The sequence below is a fragment of the Natrix helvetica genome (genome assembly GCF_964273705.1).
Source record: "Natrix helvetica genome assembly, chromosome: 2".
NCBI classification, from domain to species: Eukaryota; Metazoa; Chordata; class Lepidosauria; order Squamata; family Natricidae; genus Natrix; species Natrix helvetica.
The window spans coordinates 30,747,742-30,762,532 of record NC_138552.1 but is presented as its reverse complement, the minus strand read 5'-3'; the positions used below and the strand labels follow the sequence as shown (position 1 = coordinate 30,762,532).

The following is a 14,791-nucleotide window of genomic DNA, read 5'->3' as shown; positions in this document are numbered from 1 at the left end:
GTGGGGTGCCACAGGGGTCGGTCCTCTCGCCCCTCCTGTTCAACACATATGTGTAGCCGCTGGGGGAGATCATCCGTGGTTTGGGGGTTGAATACCATCTGTACGCTGATGATACTCAGCTGTACGTTTCAACCCTCACACCAGCGAGGCTGTCGAAGTGATGTCCCGGTGTTTGGAAGCCGTCGGGGTCTGGATGGGGGACAACAGACTCAAACTCAACCCCTCCAAGACTGAGTGGCTGTGGCTACCGGCACCTCGGTTCAGTCAGCTGACTCCAACGCTGGCCATAGGGGGCGAACAACTGCCCCCTGTGGAAAGGGCGCGCAATTTGGGCGTCCTCCTAGATGCCCGGCTGTCAATGGACGACCATGTGGCAGCCGTGGCTAGGGGGGCGTTCCACCAGGTTCGCCTGGTGCGCCAATTGCGCCCCCTTCTGGACCGGGATGCCCTACGCACGGTCACTCATGCACTGGTGACGTCTCGCCTGGACTACTGTAATGCTCTCTACATGGGGCTTCCCTTGGGACGCGCACGAAGACTGCAGCTAGTCCAGAACGCAGCCGCGCGGGCAGTCATGGGGAGTACTAGGTACTCCCACGTAACACCGCTCCTGCGCGAGCTGCACTGGCTACCTGTGGTCTTTCGGGTGCGTTTCAAGGTTTTGACCACCATCTTTAAAGCGCTCCATGGCATAGGGCCTAGTTACCTGCGGGATCGCATCCTCCCACACACATCCCTGCGGCCAATTCGCTCTCACAGGGAGGGGCTTCTCCTGGTGCCGTCCACTCGGCAATGCCAACGGGCGACACCAAGGAGTAGGGCCTTCTCTGTGATGGGCCCAACCCTCTGGAATGACCTCCCCCCCGACATTAGAACCACCACTGACTTCCGCTCCTTCCGGCAGAAACTGAAGACACACCTGTTCCGACTGGCTGGCTTGGCATAATTCTAAACGTCTACCTCCTGGCATATATATTTCCTACTGGTTTTTTAGGGGACTTAATTTTATAGGACACTGGGGTTTTAAATTTTGTATATTTTAAATTATTTATTTAGCAATTACAGTTCTGTCTATTTTATCCTCCTCTTATTTATGTATTTATCCATCTAATAATTTTAATTGTTATTATGTATGATGTTTTTGATATGGACTACACCGCCCCGAGTCCCTTTTGGGAGAGGGGGCGGTCTAGAAGTGCTAATTAAATTAAATTAAATTAAATTAAAACACCCCCAAGTGTTTATAACAAAGTTCCAAAATTACAAATGTTGCAGTCATTTGAACTTACAAATGATCATAGAGGCACTGCAACATTCACCCTATTCTCCCCCCGCCCCCCGCTCCTAACAACTACTTCTCCCCTCCCATCCTGCTACATTGAACTCACCTTGCAAAGTTCTGTCTCCTCTCTGCCACAGTTTCCTTGCTTTTGAGGGAGAGGAGAGCACAATGATTTTGCTGCCAGCATCCAATCAGCTTGCAAATGCATTTCGCAGTGAGAGTGAAATGTTCTGGGGGCCATGAGCTCACCTGACTTCAGGCACCTTTGTGTTTGCAGAGACTTTGTGCGCGAAGTCATGCGAGATCATGGCCCCAAGAACATTTTTGTCTTGCCGTGAAAAGCATTTGCAAGCCGTTCAGATGTTGGGAGCAAAATCATGTTGCTTTCAGAGTCTGGTTGGCTTGCAAATGTTTTTCATGCAGGGAGTGAAATGTTCAAGGGACCGTGGTCTCTCATGACTTCAGGTATTCATATGCTTTTTCAGACAATGGGTGCCTGAAGTCACACGAGATCACGCCCCCCCCCCCCCCGAACATTTCACTTTCGTCCTGAAAAGCATTTTAAGCCAACTGGGTGCTGGGAGCCAAATCGTCCTGCTTGCCTCTCTCTGAAAGACAAAGAGAGAAGTGGCAGAGAAGAATCAGATCTTTGCAAGGTAAGTGAGTCCAACACAGCAGGATGGGAGGGGGAAGCATGAAATATCTCAGTGGGTCAGGGAGGCTTTGGGTAGCCTGTTTCATCACAAGGCCCCATGGCCATCCCCACCCTGAAATGGGTGTTGGTACTTACCTGATACGCTCATTCTCACTGCCTGTGGAGACAGCAGTCACGTAGGGTTAACTCCGTCCAGTAACCAATAGGGCTGAGTCTACAGATTATAAAGCCTCCCTACTTGCTGCTCTTCCCCAGCTTTAGATGAAGACATGATGTAGACTGACGTGTAGTTAATATAGATAAGGAGAATAAAGGAAAACCAAGAAAAGGAAAGAAAGGACCGACCTAATCCTAATAAAAGAGAAACCTGACCGGAACAGGGTGGGGGTGACTGCTGTCTCCACTTGCAGTGAGAATGAGCATATCAGGTAAGTACCAATGCCCATTCTTCACAATTGGTGGAGACAGCAGTCACGTAGGGACATACCCAAGCTAGTCCCTAATTAAGGGAGGGATCCGGTCCCCGTGGAAGAGGAGTCCAAGGAATGGACTTGCTGTAAAACCCTCCTTCCAAAGGCCACGTCAGCTGAAGCAAACCTGTCTATCTTGTAATGACGGATAAAGGGAATGGGAGAAGTCCAAGTGGCCACCCTACAAATTTCTTCCACTGAAGCCTGAGTAGCCCAGGCTGCTGACGTGGCCGCACTATGAGTGGAATGAGCGGTTATACCCTGTGGAGGAATGAGATCATTAGCCCTGTAAGCTTTAGAGATACAGGCTCTAAGCCAGCGACCTATGGTGGAAGAGGAGACTTTAGAACCCAGGGAAGCTGGCTGAAAAGAGACTAGCAAGGCTTCATAAGGCCTGAACGTAGCTGAACGTTTTAGAAATAGCCAATTAATAAGAAACAGCAATTTAATCAGAGAAATACAACTACACGTCCAGCCCAGAACTGGCCGAGTCTAAAAGCTGTGAAGAGCAGCAAGGAGGAGAGCTTTATAATCTGTAGACTCAGCCCTATTGGTTACTGGATGGAGTTAACCCTACGTGACTGCTGTCTCCACCAATCGTGGAGAATACCTTGTGCATTTAACGACCAGTGCATTCGATTAGCAAATGCATGGGCGAAAGCAGGGAGTGATCATGTTCAAGTTACGTGATTTACTCCTATGATCCTCGACTTATGAATGTAATTGACAGGCTCCTTTACATTCGTAACTCGAAGATTACCTGTACTACAATAATCAAAATGACTTTCATACTTAAGAATTTATTTTTCTCAAGCTCAACCAAAAGCATCCATAAACTCAACCAGAAGCATCCATAATCTCAGTGGAGTTTCAGTAGTTTTCAGTTTGTTTTGTATTAACTTGTTTAACTGTTTATTCCTGTGGCCAAAAAAAAAAATGATAAAACGAAAACATTTACATATCACTATCAGTCAGGAGTCAGAATCCAAAGCACTGTGCAAATAACTTTATACATGAACTTAAAAGGATGTATATTTAAGCTTATATGAGAACAAATTTGTGAGAATTTGAATAAAAGAAAATTCAAAAATGAAAGTTGCACTTTGACAAGCCTGACTGCTCACTGTATTTTGTAGCTAATAAATCTAAAGTGTTGCTTACCTGTTGTCTGATGGCAGTAGTGAAAGCAGAGCCAAAGCTGAAAGCTTTCTTCTCTCTGGCTGTGTTATATTATCCATGCGATCAACCCACATTTCAATTATGTGACCAAGGAGATGGTCTGGCTAGAGAAAAACAAAGTAAAAATCTCATTCATAGGCAAGATAAACAATCTAGCTATTTGCAATACAATGAAAAAATAAAATTTTATATTTCAGAGTTTTTGTAATTCTGCCAACAGAATAATCAACTAACTTGGATTCCAAAATACAAAACAATAATTTTGAACACTATAAATAAAACATGCATACGGCTGCGGACAAAACTATGTATGGCATATGTGAAAATGAACTACATAAGAGACCTAAATTCAAAATAAAAATGAATGTGTCAACATACATTTCATGAAGTATATATTTTTAAAGCTACATATTACCACAATCCCTTCTAAAATTATTTTTGAAAGCTCTTAAAAGAAAAACCTAATATCTGATTCTATTTCTTTAATAATAATTGCTAAGCAGTAGTTATCTTCTAAATTATCCTTGCTGAATAAAGTGAATTTCCCTGGATAGAAACATTAAATAAATTAACTGGTTCATTATTATTTAATGACTAAACATTTCACAGAAAATGACTGCTTTGAGATAATTTTTTAATATATTCAATTAATTTAAACCCACTGGAAAATAGAAACTGGAAAAATATGATTTTTTTAAAAAAGGTGGATATTTAAAAAATAGATGTCCATGGATAACTGAATGAAAATTTGAGGTAGAATAAACAAATTACTTCATAAGTAATTACTTATGAACATATAAAAGAAGGAATACAGATACTAATATTAGTAGCAAATGGAAGGCCCCAAAACATAGTAAAATTATAAAAGAAACTCAGATAACAATAGCAAATATGAAGAAAACAGCTGATATGAACTACAGAAATGATAACATAGAAGAAGTAATAACAACAGAACTAGAACAGGTCAGCATAGAAAAAAAGTCTCCCGATGAGAATTAAAAGAGAAAATTATAGCATAAGCAGAATTACCAGCAGAAAGACAAAGACTGCCATCATCAAAAGTGCGCTCAAGAAACACCTGGCATCTATAATGAAGATGTAAATAGTATGCTTGCAATGAAATATTGAACCAACCAATCAGTTTGCCTACAGTACAGAAGTGTAGTTACAAAAGAACTGGGTGCTGAATTTAGAAAACCAAAAACAAAATCCTATTTAATCCCAACCTGGAAGATCAGATTGGAAAACAAGATTTTAAAAAATTAAGATCAGATGCAGGTAATTTAAACAACAGGAAACAACAAAAAATATAAGAACGTAAAGATCAAGAAAAATTCAGTTAAAAAAGATTCAAAAATTGAAGAAGCTTTGGAAATCATAAAGCAGGCATGTCCAAAGTGTGGCCCGGGGGCCAAATGTGGCCCTTTTTCTAATTTCAAGCGGCCCGCAGCCTCTTCTCCCCACTGGAGTTATTTGTTTAGTCTTTCATAAAATACCGTATTTTTCGAAGTATAAAGATGCATCTTTTTCCCCTCAAAAAAGAGGCTAAAAATCTGGGTGCACCTTATACACTGAATACAGCATTTTCTGCCTCCCAAAACTCTGCCCCCTTCACCAAAATGGCTGTGCATAGCCTTTAGGAGGTTTTCAGAGTGCTCCTGGGGGCTGTGGAGGGCATAAATGAGCAAAAAACGGGGCATTTTTTGCTCAACTTTGTCCGCCCCCTGGCCCCCAGGAGCACTCTAGAAGCCTCTTAAAGGCTATTCATGCCCTTTAAAAAAAGGCCCATTTTCGTGGGAGAATGCAAAAACTTTTTTTTTAATTTGCCTCTTCAAAATCTTGGTGCGTCTTATACTCCGAAAAATACGGTAGTTAAGTCGCATTTAATGTTAAGGGTTCAAAGAATGTCAGGTTGAATGATCGGCCCCACACATTTTCACCTCACCAAATCTGGCCTTCCTTGCAAAAAGTTTGGACACCCCTGTCATAAAGGAACAAACAACAGCAATAGCTGTGGAAACTGAATGCTATGAAGTATGAATCATCATTAAAGCAAAATCAATCAGACTAGAGACGATTCTATTAAAGCATAAATGGCAAAGAAATTTTAAAAATGGAAACCAAACAAAAGAAAGCAATTCAGTTTGGAAAAATCTATGAGAAACTCAAAAAGACTATAATAAAAATGCTAGATGGATAACCGAATTAGAATTTAGTAAAAATGAAATGGAAGAATAACAGCATAACTGTCTAAGTCAACTGAAAAGGATTGAACTGGGGGTATCAGTTGCATGTTTTGGGATTCAAATATATGATTAACTTTAAAAACCAGCTCAATGAAATATTGCATAAATATTGACTGACTCAGAAAGACCCAGCCAAAAGGGCAACACCATGAAATCATAGGCCTTATAATATTTACCTACATGTTTATCTATAATCTAAAATCCATGTTTAAATTACACATGGGAATAAAAGCAGACAATATTCAAGATTATTTATAAGAAGAATCCATCCTTCCAGTAGAAAAGGAAAAGCAGATGTACAAAATATCAATATCTAAGTGACAAAACAGTTCTGACAAATTGCAAACATCAATCTACCGGTACATATAATCTTGGTTGAATATAAAAAGGGTGTTTGATTCATTACCACATAGCTGGATTATCAAATATTTGGAAACAACTGGTGTCAGTAAAATCATTTCACTGTTTATAGGGAAAAATAATGAAACAGTGAGAGACAGAAAGTCTTGGGTAAACAGAGGTTGATTGTTTAAGAAAGGTGTGTGTTGGCTGATTATGTAAAAGATAGTCAAGAACAAGCATCAATGCAATTAAAAATTGGAACTTACTAAATGTATAGGAAAAACAAATTAAGTATCAAAAATAATGTAGTAAAAACACAAAAAGAATGCTGGCAAGAAAAAAAAAAACATTACACTGTCAATTTCTACCAAAGACTGAGGGGACAAAATGGTGTACATTAAAAATAGCGTACAACATTAAAAACATTGGATCGATTTTGTCTACCAAGGAGCAAGTTATTTGAACGAATGTAATCAAGAGTATTATTGAAAAATCATCAAATGATTCAAAGTTCATATTTGTGCAAAGAAGAAACTAGACCATGCAAGATCACATAAATTGATTATAAATGACAATATACAGTTGCTAAAATGATTTACTGGAACCCCTGTAAAAATTATCATGGAGCAGTAATGGAAAATTAATGAAAGATTTTTGAAATGAGACATTGAATTTGTTCATTAAGAAATCAGCTGCGGCAAATGGCCTTCCATCTGGATCAAAACCAGAATGGATGGAGGGAATCAGGACAGCTAGAACTCCAACTATTGTGATGGTAATTTTTTTTTTTAAATGTGCTGATTAAGTTCCTCACTGGCTTCTTCTGGCCCCAAATAAATAGATAATGAGCTAAGAAGTCATGTTATCCAAGATCTACACCATGCCTTTTTTATAGATTGAATGAAAAGCCACTGAATAATGTCAAATTATTCAAAAATCCTCTGAAAAGGTATATACACACATACAAACATGCACACAAAATTATTTAAAAATATTCTAAGTGTAATATCTAATATAAATTAAACTTAAAAAAAAAAAGTGAAAAGTGCAAAATTTAAAAAAGAAAAGGTAATGTATCATATTTATGATTAAGGCAACAAACATTTAAAAAGTGACCAAAAAAAGAGAGAAGAAAATGAATCAGTGAAGATAATAAATTGAACTGCTCAAAACTTCAATTAACAAGCTAAATATTAGCTCAAATGCACTTATTGAGATAAAAAGGACTTCCAGTGCCAAGAAAAAAATTGCCCTGACAGGAATAATTTAAATGTTGGTCAATTTATGTCTTTCATACACAAAAGGCATAAAATATAAATCACTTACTTCTTGGTTAAACTCACAAGCCATCTGGTTTAGGAGCAATGAGAAAAAACTTTTATTTTGCAACAAGACTCTACCAATGACTCCCAGGTAAGTTGACATCTCAACTGGGTATCTCTGAAATATAAACAGTTCATTTTAGCTTTCCTATCAGTGGGAAAGTATGAACATGATAAAAGCATGCTGGACTGATTAAATAAGGGCATTCCACGTGTCCTACTGCATTATCAATTTTGCAGCACTGTATATTTACAGTATATGGGCATTTGTAAGGTGCAACCATATGAGAAAACTTCAATATAAGTACTTAATAGAATATCAAGAAAATATGAATTTTATTATTTCTCTGGCTCCCATCCTTCCAAGGATTTTCAATAACAATTTTATGAATGCCTGCTCAAAATAAATACCACTGAGTTCAGTAAGCGAGCAAAGGAGTCAAAGATTTTACAACAATTCTTTAAAAACAAGTTTTTAATACATTATAGTTGTTTGTGAGATGGAGGGATTTGCTTTAAAATGTGCTATTAACGAGAAACAAGTAGCTCATTGTTGTTATTCTCAATGGCAACACTCTTCAATGCAAAGATTTTATGGAACTGTATTGTGAAGTGATACAAGTGGATGAAAAAGTGTTAAATGTTGTTATTGTAACATTTCCCAATACTTCCCATTATCAAATACCAGCTATTTGAAGTGAGGAACCTTATTAAAGGGTCTAGAAATGGCAATACACCAGTTCCATAAATTTGCACTATATATTTAATTCTGATTTTAAAAGTAGTAAAAAAGTATTGTTATGATACCAGTATACAGAGCCATTCTATAAACCACCACAAATACTGAAACTGACGTCATAGTAATAGAAAAGAAAAAAATGAAGTTAGCAGTAATTAACATTGAATATAAATTTATACAGGAAATATTTACAATTTTTCAGTAGTTCCTCATTTTTTAAATTTTTAACTAAGGAACACACCTTACCTCCCCCTGTATAATTCCACGAACCACAGATGGCAAAAGAGGTTGAAACATTTCAGGGCCCAGCACTGGATTCACTTTGAATACATTTTCTACAACCTAAAAGATATTAATCAGATTAATTATTCAAATAGTCTCCTGTTTCAATCAACAGAGAAGAAAATGCTTAGTACACTATAATATATATGGCATAAAACAATACTGATACACTTGAGTTAAGCTTGACTTCTGATGACTATTTGATTAGACCAATTTGATGGGGAATGAAGAAAGTGTAATATTCATCAGAAGTGTTCATTTATTTTCAATTTCACAGTCCAACAACACTTAGGAGAATGTGAGTTCTAGTTATGCTTTAGGCATGAAAGCCAAGTAGATGACTTTGGGTCAGTCATTCTCAATTTCACAGTTTTGTTGTTGGGTGGAAGATTATGTATGTTTGCCACCTTTAGTTATTTATGAAAATAATAAAAGCAGGATATAAATAAACAAATAAATAAATATAATTTAGTAATAGTAATTTAATTTGACTAAGAAGTAGAGTTAATTGAGTAAGGAGTTGATCAACACATGTACCATTTTACAAAATCTGCAATTCTTGTTTAATAACAGATAATGAAATGTAAGCAATGACAAGTTTATAACTGCATTTAATTTTAAAATATTCTACATATTACAACATCCCAACAATAAATTAGGTCAGTTATTTACCTTCAGAACTTGAACTTGACCTTCAGTAGTTACATCTTTTAAGATCTCACAAAATGATCTGCAGAGATCAGATGAATAAATCTAGAATAAAAATTAATGTATAATTCTGTTGTCAATTTGCTTATAAAAATTATTGTAAGTCATGACATACTAATTGTCAAAGATGTGTATTTATTAAATCAATAATTATAATTTTAACATCATTTTATAGTAGCTGAAGCTGTTTTGTCTTCTAGCTTTAATATCCAACACAATTTTATAATATAACATTTACTTTCATTTGCTTTAAAAGAATTATTTTTAATTCTGTTCCTCCTCCAACATTTCTTTGCCTGTAATAGGTGGATACAATAAAATTAGACTTATGCATTGTTGCATAAGAACTCATTGAAGGACAATTCATTCATTATCTCTTCAATTGCATCCCTCTGTGCCAACTGGTTATTGCTAGTACACAATGATTTCCAGAAACAACTTTTCCAAAAAGGCAAAAGGCCCAGGGAAGAAGGAGGGCTATAAAATTCATAGTCAACTGAATTCTAATTTGTCTCATCTATTCTAATAAAGCTAACAGGACAGGCAATGTGGCATACAGGAGCAACAGTAAGATAGTAAGAAGCTCTATTATAATTATTAAAATGACTTTAATTCAGCTTTTACATTGAAGGAAGGTGAGTACATGTGACTGTCATTAGCACTTACAATAATTTGCATACAAAATGAAGTAGGTTAAAAGCCTTATATTTCACTTGTAATCTTGCTAAATGAAGCTAGTTTATAAACCTGGAAGTCGTTCAACCATAAAACCGGTGGTCATTATGAACTACTATGATACTTTGAAAAGCCAATGATGCCAAAACATTTAACTGAGTCTTAGACACAATGTACTATAATAAAAGGAAGAAATCCAAATATTAAGCATGCTGTAACTGAAGGAACAGAGACCTTAATAATAAAAATTCCACTTTCAAGTTAACTATAGTAATAATATAAAAAAGGGTATTAATTGACGTGATCATTAGTGCCCAGAAATTTAATTATCTAATTGATGAAACTGTACATCTTTTCTATTGATTTTGTTTTTTAAATCACATGCGTATCTCAAGTCTGCATTCAAAATGCATCTACAGATAGTCTTTCTAAGGCTTTTAAGTAGCTGTGAGGAGGTCTGTCATAATTTTAATGGTTGCTAAGAAACCAGTCGTAAGTCAAGGACTGTATTTTGAATAAAGAACTGTTAAGGGAGCAGATGCAATGAAACTTTTTTGATCACATTTGATTTGCTCTACAACATATAGGACTGGCTACAGATCTGCTAAATAAGCCATTTACTCATGCAAAGTACAGCTGTAAAAAAAAAGTTGCTGCTGTAATTAACACCAAAGGGTAGAATTTGGGAAAGATAGGAGTTGGCTATCGTAAGGGATAAAGTGACATCTATTCTCTATCATATTTTTACAATAAAATATTGGCCAATGTTATTTCTCATCTTGTTCCCATAAAGCACACGATAAAAAAGTAGAGCTAATTATTACAATACTCCATAAACTAATTATTCATAGAACGGACAAAAGATTAACTCAAGAAAATTCAAGCTTCACAAAATACATAATATTGAATTTGATTTGATACATACCTGAAGAAATTCAGATGAAGATAAAAAAAGATAAGCATTGATGATCTTAAAGCAAATTCGGAGGTTTTCGGAACTTAATTCTAGAAAATGAACATCAGATGATTTTAGCATTTTTATTGCCGTTTAATACCACTTAAATTAACACAATTTTAGGAAATATTCTATAATATAGATAGTCCTTAACTTACAACCACAATTGAGCCCATAATTTCTGTTGCTAAGTGAGAAACTTGTTAAATGAGTTTTGCCCCATTTTACAACCTTTCTTGTCACAGTTAATAAATGAATCGCTGCAATTGTTAAATTAATAACATGGTTATTAAGTGAATCTGGCTTCCAAATTGACTTTACATGTCATAAGGTCACAAAAGGTGATCACATGACCCCGGGAAACTGCAACTATCATAAATAAGGTTCAGTTGTCAAGCATCTGAATTTTGATCATGTGACCATGGGGTTGCTTCAATGGCTATAAGTGTGAAATATGGTCATACGTCACTTTTTTCTGTGCTTTTTAGTTCAGTGTAACTTTGAGCGGTCACTAAATGAACTATTTTAAGTCAAGTATTACCTGTATAACCATTATATTCTCATAAATTATTCTAAAATCATCTAGGTATGCACAATTTATACTATCTGGAAATTACTCAGAAAACAGTGGTTTTAATTACTAATTAGTGATTATTGGAAAGGCTATTACAGTGCCATTAGAAGAACAGTGGAACCTTTATGTATGCATGTATAATTCATTCAAATATTTAGAAGATAAATTGTTTACTAAATAAAAGAAATACATCTTAAAAAGGTCAAAGATATACATTCTGCAAAAAATCTCCAAAATATTTTTATTTAATATTTTTATGATAAGTGAAGAGATCACAGCTCAATAATGCTTATAAAACAAGTAATCGCTTTTAAAATAACTAATAATTTTTTCTAGCTGGTAAATATAAATACAAAAACAATAAATATACCACTATTATCTTTTCCCTTGATGCTATTTATATATTGTAGTTAATGGAGTATTTATTGTACAATTAAAATTTTGCAATAATAGAGGTAATGGAACATGCAAGATACTTGTTAAACGGAATTCTTTAAATTTTTTAGAAGAATTGATATACCTCTCAGATACTGCAATATCTTATATCAGTCTTTAGCCATTATATCAGTCTTTTTTCATTTAGATGAAAAAAGTAAAAAATAAAACTATTTTGTACAGAAAAAAATATTATACAATTTTTGAATCTGAATAGATTAAATTCAATTATTGATAGCTTACCAAGAAGAGCTGACATGTTCTGGAATATTCTTAACAGCTCTGGAGTTAGGCAAGGACTATTCTCTAATGTTACTAACCTATAGGTACAAACAAAATAACATTAAATAATAGAATAGGCCCAGGGTACCTGCGAGACCACCTACTGTCACCAGTAGCCTCCCACTGTCCAGTGCGATCCCACAGGGTTGGCCTCTTCAGGGTGCTGTCGGCCAGTGTTGGCTGCTGTCCCCCAGGGAGTGAGCCTTCTCTGTGGGAGCCCCTTCCCTCTGGAATGTGCTGCCCCCGGAGCTTCGCATAATCCCCAACCTCCACTCCTTCCCACGCGCCCTAAAAAGTTGGCTTTTCCAGCAAGCCGGCCTGGCCTGTTAATTTTATCTAATTTTAAAAATGTTATTGTTATATTAATTGGGTTTATTTTATTTTTTTTGGATACTTATCTAATTTCCTTTTAACTTTTGTGATATGTGTTTTTTAATGTTGTACGCCGCCCTGAGTCCTTTGGGAGAAGGGCGGCATATAAATCCAATTAATAATAATAATTATTATTGTATCCATAAAAAGGGGCAAAATCACTGCGTGTGAGGGAATTGAAATGCCCAATGGCCAACTAATTAAATGCAATGAAAATGAAGCCTACAAATACTTAGGCATTCTGCAGTTGGACAACATCAAACATGGAGAAGTAAAAACTATTGTCAGAAGAGAGTACACCAACAGAGTTAGGAAAATTTTGAAATCTAAATTAAATGGTGGAAATACAATCAAGGCCATAAATACCTGGGCAATACCAGTTATAAGATACACAGCTGGTATAGTTAACTGGACACAAGCTGATTTGGACATTTTGGACCAAAAAACCAGGAAACTAATGACAATGCACTACAGTTTACATCCATGCGGTGACACTGATAGACTATACCTGCCCCGAAAATCAGGTGGCAGACGATTATTACAAGTGAAGCAAATAGTTGAAGAAAAAAACGTGCACTGGCTGATTATTTAAAAGAAAGTCAAGAACATCTATTAATCGAAGTAAAGAACAAAAATCTACTGAAGGCCCAACAGACGAAACAAGAATACAGAAAAGATGTGATAAAATCAAGAATGGAGAGTTGGCAGAACAAAGCATTGCATGGTCAATTTCTGGAAAAAATAAAAGATATAGTGGACAGTGAAAAAACTTGGTTATGGTTAACAACAGATACATTAAAGAAAGAAACAGAGTCACTAATCCTGGCTGCGCAAGAACAAGCTATCCGAACAAATGCCATTAAGGCCAAAATCGAAAAATCCTCTGATGATGCCAAATGCAGACTCTGCAAAGAAGTTGATGACCACATACTCAGCTGCTGTAAAAAAATCGCGCAGACTGATTATAAATTGCGGCACAATTCAGTAGCACAAATGATCCACTGGAATTTGTGCCAAAATTATAATATTAAAACAACAACAAACTGGTGGGAACATAGGCCTGAAAAAGTCACCGAAAATCAGATGGTCAAGATCCTATGGGATTTTCGTATAGAAACGGACAAAATACTGGCGCATAACACACCAGATATCACACTGGTTGAGAAAAATAAGTTTACAATCATAGACATCGCAATACCAGGTGATAGCAGGGTCGATGAGAAGTAACATGAAAAAAATCGCGAAATACCAGGACCTAAAAATTGAAATTCAACAATTATGGCACAAACCAGCAGTGGTAATTCCAGTGGTAATCGGCACACTGGGTGCTATTCCAAAAGCACTGGAATTACATTTAAAACAGTTAAAACTTGACAAAATCACCATCAGTCAAATGCAAAAAGCTGCACTGCTTGGGTCTGCACGTATATTACGAAAATATGTTACGACGTCCTAGACCTCTGGGTGGGGCCTGTCTAGTAATCAATGCCAATTCCGGCGAAACAACTGGCCGCTGTGATACAATTGTATAATAATAATAGAATCTTTCTTAGAAACTAAAGTATATTATTAAAAATGAAGAGTTTTCTTGTCACAGTATATTGAACAGTGATTAATGTCATATGCCTATGCAGTAAGGATGTGAACTGATAAAAAGCAGTGAGAGATACTTTGTTTTTAGTAATTTGGTAACATATTACTTTATACTGTACCTTTAAAAAACAATTATAGATAGTCCTTGAATTGTTACAGTGGCACTGAATTAATGTGGTTAAGACTAGTCCTTGAACCTCTGTGGTCATGTGATGGCAATCTGGGTACTTGGCAACCCATTTGAACTCACAACTGCTTGCCAAGCACCCTGTGATCACATGATCACCATTTGCAAACATCCATGCTGGTTTCCCCACAAATTCAAAGGGAAGTTGGAAGGGAAGACTAAAGTTGCAATGCTCTTCTCCATCCACATACCTCCCCTCCATCCTTATGCCAAAATGTTGCAACATTTAACAATGTTACAATTTTGACCATACAACTTTTCATCCAATTGGTGATATAATTTATTCACAAATCAATGAAAACAATTCCACTACCAAATCTCAGCTAAAAATTCAACTGAAATTGCTCCAGAAAATCGTTTACTATTAAAATGCACCTGAATAATTTTCCTAGGCTAAGTAAGGTTTTCTTCAACAAAATTTATTACTGTCTCTTTGCACAGGGGAGACATATTATACCGAAAGGGACACTGTTAAGCTCCATTAATTATAGGG

The 14,791-nt window shown here is 36.2% G+C and overlaps 1 protein-coding gene across 3 annotated transcripts in view; it reads right to left on the bottom strand.

The window, feature by feature from the left end:
* Nucleotides 1-14,791, bottom strand: part of IPO11 (importin 11) — an 83,811-nt gene that overhangs the window by 20,869 nt on the left and 48,151 nt on the right. For all 3 annotated transcript variants that reach the window (XM_081944134.1, XM_081944133.1, XM_081944135.1), the window contains exons 22-27: nucleotides 12,108-12,184; nucleotides 10,826-10,905; nucleotides 9,190-9,270; nucleotides 8,482-8,577; nucleotides 7,501-7,614; nucleotides 3,569-3,690 (exon numbers count right to left, since the gene is read on the bottom strand). In XM_081944134.1, the coding sequence (XP_081800260.1) occupies nucleotides 3,569-3,690; nucleotides 7,501-7,614; nucleotides 8,482-8,577; nucleotides 9,190-9,270; nucleotides 10,826-10,905; nucleotides 12,108-12,184 (570 nt within the window). The remainder of the gene's footprint in view (nucleotides 1-3,568; nucleotides 3,691-7,500; nucleotides 7,615-8,481; nucleotides 8,578-9,189; nucleotides 9,271-10,825; nucleotides 10,906-12,107; nucleotides 12,185-14,791) is intronic.